The 13,428-nt window shown below is 44.7% G+C and overlaps 1 protein-coding gene and 1 non-coding gene across 10 annotated transcripts in view; one reads left to right on the top strand and one right to left on the bottom strand.

Moving 5' to 3' along the window:
• The window catches only part of Numa1 (nuclear mitotic apparatus protein 1), a 74,824-nt gene that overhangs the window by 41,761 nt on the left and 19,635 nt on the right, over positions 1-13,428 (top strand). For all 9 annotated transcript variants that reach the window (XM_031387611.1, XM_031387608.1, XM_031387606.1 and 6 more), the window contains exons 3-11: positions 4,417-4,502; positions 7,405-7,484; positions 8,486-8,568; positions 9,449-9,529; positions 10,057-10,144; positions 11,526-11,643; positions 12,397-12,554; positions 12,831-12,948; positions 13,036-13,153. In XM_031387611.1, the coding sequence (XP_031243471.1) occupies positions 4,417-4,502; positions 7,405-7,484; positions 8,486-8,568; positions 9,449-9,529; positions 10,057-10,144; positions 11,526-11,643; positions 12,397-12,554; positions 12,831-12,948; positions 13,036-13,153 (930 nt within the window). The remainder of the gene's footprint in view (positions 1-4,416; positions 4,503-7,404; positions 7,485-8,485; positions 8,569-9,448; positions 9,530-10,056; positions 10,145-11,525; positions 11,644-12,396; positions 12,555-12,830; positions 12,949-13,035; positions 13,154-13,428) is intronic.
• Positions 239-381, bottom strand: LOC116104336. The gene has a single exon (XR_004123842.1). It is a non-coding gene; the product is annotated as a small nucleolar RNA SNORA48 (small nucleolar RNA).

Genomic DNA, 13,428 nt, shown 5'->3' on the forward strand with positions numbered 1-13,428 from the left:
CTCTCTCTCTCTCTCCCCTATCTGACCATCACAGACTCACCCATTGTGGTGGCTCCTGGTGCAGGCTGGCTCCATGGCTGGCAGGCACCAGGATGACATCCTCTATCCCTGCTGTGCGGCATGTTGGCAAGCAGGTGCAGATATCAATGGCTTGCCTGTGTCATGCACTGTAGGGCAGGTCTGTCTGCCTTCCTCCTGTGCTGCATTGCCTGGGATGTGATTTGATATAATTTGATTTTTATGAGTCCCAGGCATAAAACAGCTTTGGCCACCAAGCCAACCATCGAGCTAGGATGAGCAAAGGACCGTCATCTGCTCTGCCCCTGACTGGTTTAAGAACACCACCATCTACAAGGTGTCCCTCTGCTCATTGCAGGGGGTAGAAGCCTGATTTTTACATATGAAACCAGTTCAGCAGTTGGCATCAGCAGTTGGCCTCAGTTTTAGCGCCTTTTCATTTGAGACACTCAGTTTAAATGTTCCTTTTAAAGTTCTCAAATTGGTATCATTAGCAAGCAACATCTTTTGCACCCAAAGTTACTGTGAAGCAAGATGTCTTTAAGGTGAAACAGACTTTCTAGCTATATCCCCCTCAATATAATCTGGCCATGAAGCCTACGGGGAGGTGCTGGTTGAGGTTGGCTGTAGTGGCAAGGCTGGAGCCCACCATCAGTTCTATCACAGAAATCTGAGGATACATTTGAGTATGATGTATAGACCAAATTTCCTCTGTATCAATTTAGATGACAGAGACTTATTGGCTACTCAGGCAACCAATAAGGATCCTCTATGGTGATCTCGATGGCTTTGTTGGGGGCAGGGTTCCCAGGGCTGTGTCGGTCTTAGGTTTCCAGGTCCAGAAGATGCAAGAGTTTTCCCAGCAGAGGGACTTGGGGAACTGGCCCACCTTGGCGAGGCAAGTACAGGCAGTGTCTTTTTTACATTTGTCTCATGTGTCCATGTTCTGGGCAAGTTCCTGGTGGTGGTGAGGCACAGGGAAGCTCTTCAGCTAGTAATCATTGCAGCCACATGGGAGCAAGTTCCAGGTGAAGAAGACCATCAGGAGCAGGCGTTTCTTTATTTTCTTTTAATTGTCTTAGGCTTAACCTGACCACATGGACAGAAGGCTTAAGCTTACCATTAACTTGCATGTCTTAATTATCTTTAACAATTTATAACAAGTTAATACCTTTTATAAGATTAGGATTTTACAGCTTTATTCCTATTAAGTTTGAGCCTTAAAAATTTCAATTGAAGATTCCTTAGCATCAAAATAAAACTTTAAACCATAAGTACAGTTCACAGAGAGGCCAGGAGCCTTACTTCCCTGATTTTTTCATAGTGCACCTTTACAGAGTATCAGTTTCTCCTCAGCTTATCCAAGTAGCGGGAGCTTAGCAAGGTTGGCAAGACAAGGAGGCACACACCTTCACGTCAGTTTCTGCTAGCCTAAATGGACCTTAGGAATTCATAAACCTCATTCATCAATCATGTTCCTTATCTTAAAAAAATCTTTTTAAGAGCTTGTTGTTGGATATAGTTAGCAGAGACATAAGTCATAGTTAGGGACAGAGCAAGCTCCAGGAGGGAGCTGAGATGGTGGGGAGGGAGTCAGGGGCGGAGCAAGGAAATGGGAGGGACTCAGAGAGTTGAGTGCTGTGTTGACAAGAATATCAATCCTGTGTGTCTCTGGGTAGACCTAGAGATGTGTCAGAGAGATGCTCAGGATCAGTGGAGGGATGTCCCTCTTCCACAGGTGGGACACCCAAAAGGGTGTAGGGAGGCTGCCTGATACCAGCACAATCTTGTGATAAACTCCATGAGCTGAGGGACAGAGCAGGCTGCTCTGCTGAGTCAGAAGAGGCAAATGGTTATAATAGGTAAAGGAGAAGCAGCTGAAGAGGTGGATTTTGAAATTTGGAGTTGAATATAGTAGGTGGCAGGAGCCAGCAGAAGTGATCTGATCTGGGAGGGTCAAAAATCAGCAGTTTGATTCAGCTAGAAGGGACAGGATCTGTTGGAGGGTTAAGTGTCCCTCCGAGGTTTCAGGCACCAAATGTAAATGATGGCACAGAGAAATATGAAACCAGGCCACTCTGTGGGCAGAAAGAAAGATTTATTGGGGTCCAAACTGCCAAGGTCATTAGGATTTCTGTTGCTGTGAAGAGACACCATGACTATAGCAACTCTTAAAAAGGAAAACATTTCACTAGGGCTGGGTTGCAGTTCAGAGATTTAGTCTGTTATCACGGAGTATGGTGGCATGCAGGCAGACATGGTGCTAGGCAAGGAGCTGAGAGTTCTACATCTTGATCCACAGGCAGCGGCAAAAGACTGAAACATATTTCCTCCAACAAGGCCACACCTCCTCTAGAAGGGTCACACCTCTTAATAGTACAAACTCCCTATGGTCCTATGGGGGCCATTTTTATTCAAACCATGACAGCCAGCTGTACGGGTGGGATCCCAGAAGAGCAAATGGCGGATAAGCAAGCAGATTTTATATGGCAGTCATCAGGGTGGGGTTCTGCACTGATAAGGCTTTCCAGAAGTAGGCACACTTACTTGAAGTAGGTAGTTGACTTTTGGGGGAATGTTAAGGGAGGTTCCTGGAGAATTAATGTTGGTTTCTGATCACAGAAATATCTTAAAAGATCTGTTTTTCTAGTAAACAGGAACATTTAAGCTTGTTTACAGAATAATAATCTTTCTGTTTAGGCACTGCTATTAGGGAGAAAGGGATGGCATAGGTAGGGGTGGTGTGGGGCTTTTGGACCTGACAGTGAGCTGCTTGATGTGGGTGCTGGGAATTGACTCAGGTGCTCCAGAAGACTCACCCTTGAGCCATCTTTTCCAGTCCCCTATTTTTTAAATTTTTTAGTTCATTTTTATATGTATAGGGTGTTGTTTTTTATTTGTTTGTTTGTTTTTGCCTGTATGTATGTCTGTGCACCGCAGGCTTGCCAGGTGCCTGAGGAGGCCAGAACATTTAGGACTGTAGTTTACAGATGGTTGTGAACTGCTGTGTGGGTGCTGGAGTTGAACCCAGGTTCTCTGCAAGAGCAGCCAGTGCTCTTAATTGCTCAGCCATCCCCTTCAGCAGCCTATTCGTTATCTTAAAGTATATATATGTGAGAGCTAGGATTTTTTTTTTTAAAGATTTATTTATTGTTATACGTAAGTATACTTGTAGCTATCTTCAGACACACCAGAAGAGAGTGTCAGATCTCATTACGGATGTTTGTGAGCCACCATGTGGTTGCTGGGATTTGAACTCAGGACCTTTGGAAGAGCAGTCAGTGCTCTTACCCGCTGAGCCATCTCTCCAGCCTCAAGGGCTAGGATCTTCCTGGATAGCCCATGCTATCCTGAACTACCTACCAGTGATCCTCCTTTCTCAGCTTCCCAGGGGCTTGGGTTATAGGCATGCACTATTGTGCTGACTTAACCTACTGCTTCAGACATTTTTTAGACATTTATTTTATGTGTGCATGAGTACCTGTGTGTGTAGAGTCAGAAGACAGCTTACAGTAGTTGGTTCTCTTTTTCTACTGTGTTGGACCTAGAAATTGAACTCAGATTGACAGGCTTGGCAGCAAGCAACTCTCTCTATCTACTGAACTTTCTCAGTGGATCTAAGCCACATTTACAAACAGTAGATCCTAGTAACCACTTTCTGAAATTCATAGAGATAGCCTCATTCCTAAGTGGGCCTTGTCTTTCTTCTTCCCCTCATTGTGTTGCAAATGTAGTTAATTAGCAGGTAAATTTGAGCCCAAGTGCCTGTGGAATTAATTTATGGATTCTCCTATAGAGATTAGCTATAAATGCTGTTGAATATCTTGTGTACTTGAAATATTTGTGTGTACTACATGATGAATTTTGTAGCATTAAAAAGAATAGGCAGTTGGATTATAATTGAGGATTGAGCTGCTTTTTCTTTTAAAAAATAAGTTATTTTGTTCTTTCATTGTTTCTTTGTCTTCCTTCCAGACTAAATTGTATGTTGCAAACATTATTGTTTTCAGACTTGTTTATTAGTTTATTGTGTACACATATGCACAAAGCAGAGGCCTGGTCTCCTTCACCTTGTGGGTGCAGTTATCTGCTGAGCCTTGTTGCTAGACCTAGGTCTTTCCAGTGCATTGTGTGTGCTCCAGGACCCTGGGGAAGCTCTCTTAGTGGGTTCTTACTGGTATTTGGCTTGTCTTAGGTGACTATATGGGCATACTCACTGGCTGAGTGGGTATAGATGAAGAATCTTGGCAGCCTGGCATAGCGTACGTATACTTGCAACCCCAGCACTGGGGAAGTAGACGCTAGGGAAGAAGATGGTGCCAGCATCTGGGGGATACTGGAACTGCATGCTTCTGGCATTTTAAGTCATCTCACCAGATTCTTCCATTTGGGTCGTAGGTAAACAATCTGCATGTTGCTGACCCCGTGGAGACAGTGCTGCAGCTCCAGGACTGCAGCATCTTCATCAAGATTATTAACACCATGTGAGTATGTGTTCTCCAGACCTCGACCAGAACACCAGGTGGGATTGGGGTGTTAGATGGGTAAGTGGGCTCAAAGATGAGCACCTTGACCGCCTTGACCTTACCTTTCTAGTCATTAGGCCTCTTAATGGGAGAGATTTCAGTCTTGTCCTATCCACAGACTTCCTTACTCTGACACAGAAGGCTCTTCAAGGCCCCATGTGCTTCAAGGCTCAATCCCAAGAGACTACCCCCAAGGACTTCAATCTCCCTGTCTCAAAAGTAGTCTTCTGTAATCCTCTCTTCACCATTCACTTTTGCCTTTTTTTTTTTTAAAGATTTATTTATTATTATAAATGAGTACACAGAAGAGGGTGTCAGAGTTCATTATGGGTGGTTGTGAGCCACTATGTGGTTGCTGGAATTTGAACTCACCACCTTCGGAAGAGCAGTCGGTGCTCTTACCCACTGAGCCATCTCGCCAGCCCCACTTCTGCCTTTCTATCTCATTGTTGTTAGAGAGAGAGAGAGAGAGTGTGTGTGTGAATATGAATGCTTGTGTGCTACATTGATGTGGAATCAGAGGATAACTTTCAGGAGTTGGTTCTTTCCTTCCACTAACGGTTGTAGGCATTAAACTCAGGTTGTCAGCCTTGTGTGTCTACTGCTTTTTACCTACTGAGTCTTCTCACTGGCCTTGTCAGGTGTGTTTAAGTAGATAATGCTGAGCAGCCCAGTACAGATAATCTTACTGGAGTGGTTTTATGTTATCCTTTGAAATTTGGTGTTAGGAGTAGGGGTATTTTACAGGGTTTTTAAATAACTTCTGGTTCTGACCAGTACCTGTTTTGGTTCCTTTGAAGGAACCATACACAAAAAAGCTTTTTTTGAAAAAGGAAAGATACATTTCCTTGACTTGTTTGCAAAAGCAGTAGGTGGCCCATGTTGTATAACTTTTCCTGGGAAGATGCACAGAAATGGCCAAGTACCTCAGATAGGGTGCTGGCAGCAGACTGAAAACCCACTCTGCCCCGTCTACCTTGGTGAGTCCACGAGTTGATTAGTTACTTACAGGAGCACAGGTGACTCAGACAGTTGCACCACCCAAGAGTTCATGCTAGAATGGGTGTCATGGGTGTCTCACAACTTCGCAAAAGTGCATCTTTTGAGTTCTGTGTACAGTTTGCTGGCACCTTCAAGAAAGTGTCCCTTATCCACTCTCAGTTGTTTGCTGCTCATATGAGTGATAGGAAGTGTCTTGTTGGTGAACTTCCTGAGTTTCTTCTGAACTTCCTTAACCTCATTAGCATTGCTCAGCTCTTCTAGAGAGTGTTTGTGAGGAAGCCCCTGCTCTACAGTCCAGAAGTAAGGAGATATATTTGTCTTTGCTTTAGTCACTCTAGGTTTATTCCTGGGGGAACTTTTTTCAGAGAGAAATTCAGTAGCCATTTTCTATTGTAGAGTGCTGCCTGATTAGCCTTAGACTACCAGATATTAAGATCTTATGTTTGCCTTTACTTCTGTGTCAGATACAAGATGACACAGAGCAGTTGCCTTGGGGGCAGACCTCTGTGGTTAGGCTGCTATGCTGTTGCCTTGCTGATAGTTCTCCTGGTGCTGCTCTAAATCAGAAGGCTGCTTCTTACGGGAAGGAGTTACAGGTTGGCATGCCACTGGGCATTTTGTTTGTTTGTTCATTTAATGGGAAAATGCATTGGCATTGGTTCCCGAGGATTTTTTCTTCTGATCAGGCAGGGTCTTCAGACAATGGCACAAAGCAGCCACATTCTTCACCACAATACCACAAAAATAGTTTCTGTGGTATATACTGAAATTCTTCTCCACTAAAACCTCTTGGGCTGGGTCTGTACCTTTCAAATCACTCTTAGCAACAAACTCTTCCATATACCTACTAGGATAGCCCATTAAACCCCATTTAAAGGATTCCACTGTTTTCCAAATCCAAAGTCTCAAAATCCACATTCTTTCAAATAAAAGCCTGGTCAGGCCTATCATAGTAATACCCTAGTCCCTGGTACCAACTTCTTTGTTAGTTAAGGTTTTACTGCTGTGAACAGACACCATGACCAAGGTAAGTCTTATAAAGGACAACATTTAATTGGGGCTGTCTTACAGGTTCAGAGGTTCAGTCCAGTATCATCAAGGCAGGAGGATGGCAGTGTCCAGGCATATGTGTGGCTAGAGAAGCTGAATTAAGACTTGTTCTGAAGCTAGGAGAAGACTCGCTTCCAGGCAACTAGGAAGAAGGTCTTAAAGCCCATGTCCACAGTGACACCTACTCCAACAAAGGCACACCTTCTAATAGTGCCACTCCCTGGGCCAAACATATACAAACCATTACACTCTCTCTTCTATGTGTTGGCTGTTGGACAGTTTGGGGAAGGCAAGGCCTCTCATCAAGAATGATTGCTTCTTAGCACCACCTCTTAGACTCTTCAGCCATTTCTTCCTGTGCCTGCTGTGGAGTTTGGAAACTTTGTCCTGTCACTTCAGAGCCTTGTCTTTATCCATTTTGTTTCAGATTTTGGCACTGTTTTCTCTTCCCATGGGCCTCTCTCTCACACTCTACTTTAGCCATGTTTCCCATGTTTTCTGGCATGTTAGGGCATTTAACATAGCTTCCCTTTCATTTTGCTATTTCCTCCCAGTTTGTTCCCACAAAACTTTGTTGTATTGCAAATGGCTTAGCAGAGTGCCACATTTTGTAGAAGGACCCCATGCTCCAAGTCTGCATTTCTTACCCGCCACACATTTTCATCAGAGTAAAGTAGTGTTTTTGAATCTTCTCTATTGCCTCCATGCCAAGAACAGACAACCTGAAGGGGAGGGGAGGCTGTAGGGAAGCAGGGAGGACAGATGGCTGAGTACTCTTGTCCTAATGTTTGCTTTTTGTTTGCTTTAGCCATGACACTAAAGAGGGGCAACAAGTCCTACAGCAGCCACTACCAGAAAGACTAGACTTTGTTTGCAGTTTTCTACAGAGTAAGTATCTTAACTGGCTGGATAGCTCCAGCTCCTGAGACTTGGGAACTCAGTCATGGGTATCTGCCTGCGAAAAGGTTAGGGTCCCCAACTCTAGCAGAAAGACAGACAGCTGTGTCAGCCTCCCTGGGTCTTGAGGTGCCTTCACCATCAGCTTTTTCATGAAAAATGTCTCTTCAGTCTTGGAGTCCATGTCAGTCTAGATAGATCAGAAGGTTGATACCACTTTGATGATATTGAAGTTCTCCCTCTTTTGAAGAGAAGGGAAAGAAAAGGATTCATGTTACCCTTGTAAGAAAACTCCTTTCCCTTGCAAGAAAAATAGTATTCTTAGGTAATTGCTTACATACGAGGTAAAGGGGCAGAGGCCAGTTTTTTTAGACATAGGTTCTCTGTGTGTTGTGGAAATGATAATTGCTTATCAGGTTAGCAGAAGGATTAAATAAGAATGTGAAACTTGGGGCACAAAGCATGTCAGCTCCCATTCCCTGGTCATTTTTGTATCACAGAATTGCCATCTTTAACATTGAGCTGCTTGCCTACCATTTCTACCTCAAGAGAATTATAGGGCAGGTAAAATTTTGTCCCTATTGTGAAACAGCTCTGGCAGCATAAGGGCACGGTGTCCTCGGTTGCTCTTATTGGACTCACTTGTAGACCTTCTCTTCAGCCTTAGTTGAGACAGGACTCTAGAATGATCTCATGTCTCTGGTTCCTTCTGTGGAGCTAAGGGAGGGAGCTGATGAGCTGACAGGTAAGTAAGTGTAGGGTCTTGAGCCAGAGTTATGATTGCTAATGCCCTAGCACCTTTCTTCTAATACTATCCATGGAGCACTTGGGCTGTCCCAAAATAGAACTGACTTCAGGTGGAAATATAAGGCATGTAAGAGAGAGAGAAAGAGCATTAGGAATAAGGGGTAGTCTTCTTGGAGACTATGCTTCTATTTCTGAAGTTGAGGAGTTTTGAGAGTTTAGTGTTTGCTACATGGTTGTCATTGCAGAAAATCGGAAACATCCTTCATCTACACAATGCCTGGTATCTGTGCAGAAAGTGATAGAGGGGTCCGAGATGGAGCTGGCCAAGGTACCTGTGGGATTCCAGACTTGGGTGGCAGAAGTGTCGAGTACTTTCTTTCTGGGGCTCTTCAAATGTAGAGACAAGGCCAGCCAGTTGGCTGAGTCAGAGGCCATTTTTGTCTAAGGATTCTGTAAGCTCATGATTTTTGACAAATAACTTTACTTGACCAACACTTATACCCAAGATGGAGGATTGGTTCTCACTCAGTGGTTATTGTATTTTTCTTTCAAGCTTAATGGACTTCATTTCCTCTTCTGGGTGCTGGTCTATAGAGAATAGTCCCTTAAGTTTTGTGCTCATGATTCCATAAGTTGAGAAATTCATCTGTGTTGAAATTTTTGCACTATGAGCATCAAGCCCTTGAATTTATTTATTTTATTATTGTTGTTATTGCTATCGTCATCCCTGAAAGAGGGTTTCTCTGTGTATCCCTGGCTGCTTATAGACCAGGCTGACTTCAAACTCAGAGATCCACTGCCTTTGCCTCCCAAGCACTGGGATTAAAGTTGTAAATTACCATTGCCTGGTGAGCCCTTAGATTCATTTTAGAAAAAAGGTATCTCCTTTTTTTAAAGATCTACTTTTGTGTGCATTGGTGTTTTGCCTGCATGTATGTCTGTGTGAGGGGAAGATGAAGATCCCCTGGAACTGGAGTTACAGACAGTTAGGAACTGTCATGTGGCTGCTGGGAATTGAACCTGCGTCTTCTAGAAGAGTAGCCAGTGCTTTTATAACCACTGAGCCATCTCTCCGCCTGGTACTTTTAAGGATGGTGACTTGGGACTGCTAATAGAACGTCTGAAAGAGACTAACTCAAACCCGTTCAGAGTGGGAACACTAGAAAGATCTGCCGCACTCAGTCACTGCACCTTTGTTTGGCTTCTAGATGGTAATGCTGTTTTTATATCAGTTCACCATGAGCTCCAGAAACCTCCGGGACTGGGAGCAGTTTGAATATGGGGTTCAGGTAGGCTTTTGTGCTTTTGTCCCACTTGCCAGCCCAGCCTGGGCTTCCCTCACCCAAACGTTTCTCTTTAAATAAGGTAATATTTATAATATTGACAGCTATTCATTGTTTAAAAAAACAAACAAAAAGCAAAAAATGTTTAAGTACAAAGAAGGAAATGATATTGCCGGTAATGTCATTCCCAAACTGTTCAGTGTACATGTTTTGCATTGTTCTGTATTTGGAGATGGTGTAGGATTTACAGCCTTTTCTATGTGTGTCCTTGTGTGCATTTCTGCCACTCCCACTTATTCTTTCCTCTGCTGGGAGTTATTTGCAAGAAGTCAGTGAAGTGATGTATAAAAGCTTTCTGGAAGGGAGAACAGGTAGAGCCAGTGTGCTATGGGCAGGCCATGGAGCTTCAGTTTTGTGGGCTAGTAAGGATCCAGCAGACCCCAGGGTTAGCACTGCTGCGACAGGTTCTGAGCCCTCCCTTTAGAGCTGTCCCAGCACCACATTGATGCTTCTTCTCTCTCCCCATGGCACAGGCTGAGTTAGCTGTCATCCTGAAGTTTATGCTGGATCATGAGGATTCGCTAAACCTTACTGAGGACTTAGAGAATTTCTTGGAGAAAGGTAAGTAGGGCCACTTGTGAAGATCCACTCTCTCTGAGCAAAGGACTGCTGGGATCCTCTGACCTCAGCGTGACACAGAGTTGCTATGCAGGGGTCATGTGTGATGGAAGGTGATTTCTGAGCCTTGTGCTATCTAACACCTTAGACCATCTGGATGGCTCCATGCTGCCTGACAGTAGCCCTCAGGATGCTTGTAAGCGGCCTCCTCTGCATTCTAGTGACCTTGACTCCCATTCTCACATTGCTCTCTTTGCCTTTTACTTGTTTTTATTTTACTTTATTTTATCTTATGGTATGAGTGTATTGACTACATATGTGTCTAAATACCAAGTGTGTGCCTGGTGCCCACAGAGGCCAGAAGAGGGCATTGGATCCTTTGGAACTGGAGTAACAAGTTATAAGCCATCATGTGAATGATGGGGGAATTGAACTTGGGTCTGCTTGAACTGCTAAGCTATCTCTCCATACCCTTATTTTTTGTCTTTAAACTGTAGGCTTAGAAGTTGAAGTTAAACATCTTTTGGAAACCTTGAAAAAGGCTTCCCTTCATGCAGCTCGTGTTCTAAGTGGGAGTCAGGTACATAAAAGCCAGTAAGTCTAAGTACAGGGATTAAGTGTACACATGTCAAGTGTCTCACAGAGTGAGAGTTCACCATGTCTCATGAGCAGGTCAGCTGCTGCTACTGAGACTCTGAGCCATAGTTTTGGGCAAGTTCTTTTCTGGCTGTTGAACTTGAGATTCTTCATGTTAGGGTTCATAAGGTGAACACGTTAAGAATGGAGTCTAGGATGTAAGAAAGTTCTCTGAGTCAGATGCAGATTTGCAGGGCAGCTTGTCAGCCATTGAATCTACAGGCGCTGTGGGCAGGGCAGAGAGGGCCCATCAAATCTCTGGGAAGAGAGAGAAGAGGGGTGGTTAGAGGTAGTAAAGTTCTGAGAGAGTGGTCATGGGAACCAAGAGAAGTGATTATTTTATACCTTGGTGATATGAGAGATAGGCGTGGAAAAGTGTCCACAGAAGCTGGTGGTACCAACACAGGCTCTTAGGGTCCATGGCAGACTTGGTGATGGGCTCTCATGGCCTCTGCAGCATTGGCAATAGGACTCATTCCAGTGTCTGAGTATGAGGGGAACTTCCTCACTCTACCATGCTCGTTTGAATACTTTTCTCTGAGGAAGTGGAAGCCCTGCACCTTGATTTTAGTAAAAGGCCTTGATCTCATTGATCAGGGCCTGCCTAGGAATTGCCTCTTCAGTTTACATGTGAGTATCTTTTGTAGAGTCACACTTACTAAGGTAGTGTGTCTCTTATGAGAAAGTGAAGAGCTGTTCACTCCCTTACTAACTGTTCTTGGTTTGTTTGTCTGCTTCTTACCTATAGTTCCTTACACCTGTGCCAGCACCCTCTCAGAAGAGCCTTCTCCACCCAGCCACCAGGCCAAGAGGCGGATTCGCTTCCTAGAAATACAAAGGATTGCTTCATCGTCCAGTGAGAACAAGTATGTCCTGGGCCTGTCTTCCTAAGTTGGTGGCTTCACATCCTTCTAATTGGTCCTTGGATATTGGAGGCTGAGCTGTTAGTCCATCTTTTACACCAGTAGGAATTGCTTTGAGGGTGTGTAGATTTGGGATCTGTCATAAGTTAGCCTTCCCCCTCAAGAGCAGGTCCCTGTTTATGAAAACCCCTTTCTTAGAAAATACATGTTTGCATTCTTTTTTTTTTTTTTTTAAGGGAGAAGTACCCTACTTCTTTTAAAGATTTATTTATTTATTTTATGTGTATGAGTACACTGTAGCTGTACAGATAGCCATGTGCCATCATGTGGCTGCTGGGAAATGAACTCAGGACCTCTGCTCTCTCTGGCTTAATACACTGTAGCTGTCTTCAGACACACCAGAAGAGGGCGTCAGATCTCGTCATGGATGGCTGTGAGCCACCATGTGGTTGCTGGGATTTGAACTCATGACCTCTGGAAGAGCAGTCGGTGCTCTTACCCGCTGAGCCATCTCGCCAGCCCCACATGTTTGCCTTCTTAAGCCAGGAAATTAAGGCATGGAGGAGAGAGAAGAGAAGGTTCTCCGGGTCATTTCCTGAGACATGAGGTAGCCTGGCAGATGAAAAACCCAGGCACATTGGTCTCCCAAACCAGTGTTCATTATGGTCACTGATGCTGCCCCATCCCTAGCTGCTGCTGGTTACTTCAGATCTTAGACTCTTACCCTGGCATCTTTGCCATCTCCTCCTTCCTTAGCTTCCTCTCAGGTTCTCCATCCTCCCCTATGGGTGACATACTGCAGACCCCACAGTTCCAGATGAGACGACTGAAGAAGCAGTTGGCAGATGAGAGGAACAACAGAGATGAGCTGGAGCTGGAGCTGTCTGAGAGCCTCAAGCTCCTCACTGAGAAGGGTAGGTATTTGACAGAATGTGTGGGTACTGGTGATGGGGAGCATTTGGGATTTACATTCAGGGAAGCCCTAGTGACAGTTTTGCTTGCCATGGTGTCCCTTCTGTTGACAGTGGAGTTTCAGGCTCATCGCTGGCACAAATGTCAGTGTGACCTGCTAGACACTGGGTTCAGTTCCTGTGTCAAGTCCCTTTTCTGTGGCACAGATAATGTGCTTCCTTTGCTGTCTTCTGTCCCCTGGATCTTTGCTGACTCTGTCTCCTTCCTGTCCTGGGCAGATGCACAGATCGCCATGATGCAGCAGCGTATTGATCACCTGGCTCTGCTGAATGAGAAGCAGGCAGCCAGCTCCCAGGAGCCCAGTGAGCTTGAGGAGCTCCACAGCAAGAATGAAAGGTATGACTCTCCCCACCATCCTTCCAGCATCCAGTCTCTGCTGGCACGGTGGGGACCACACCATTCTCACAGTTCCTCTCCTGGCAGCCTCACTGTGCGACTGCATGAGACTTTGAAGCAGTGTCAGAACCTGAAGACAGAGAAGAACCAGATGGATCGAAAGATTAGCCAACTTTCTGAGGAGAATGGGGACCTTTCCTTTAAGGTGAGTGGGGCTGGTTGTGCATAAAGGCCACTCAAAGCTGAGGTGGTCTGGAAGTTTCCCCCAAGAAGGTTGAGAAGACTGTCTAGAACCTGGCTTTGGGCTTTAGTCACTTTCCTTGTTATTGGTTCTTTGAAGGGTGCTCAGGCAACTCTTAAGTGATGGTGTAAGTTTCTAATTGAGAGATGTAATTGGCTGTGATTGGATTGAAGGTGGAGAAGAATTATTGGAGGCTTAAGGTCTGGGTTTCAAGGAATTTCTGGAGAGAGGTGCCAACC

This window comes from Mastomys coucha, unplaced genomic scaffold (genome assembly GCF_008632895.1).
Source record: "Mastomys coucha isolate ucsf_1 unplaced genomic scaffold, UCSF_Mcou_1 pScaffold21, whole genome shotgun sequence".
Lineage (NCBI taxonomy): Eukaryota > Metazoa > Chordata > Mammalia > Rodentia > Muridae > Mastomys > Mastomys coucha.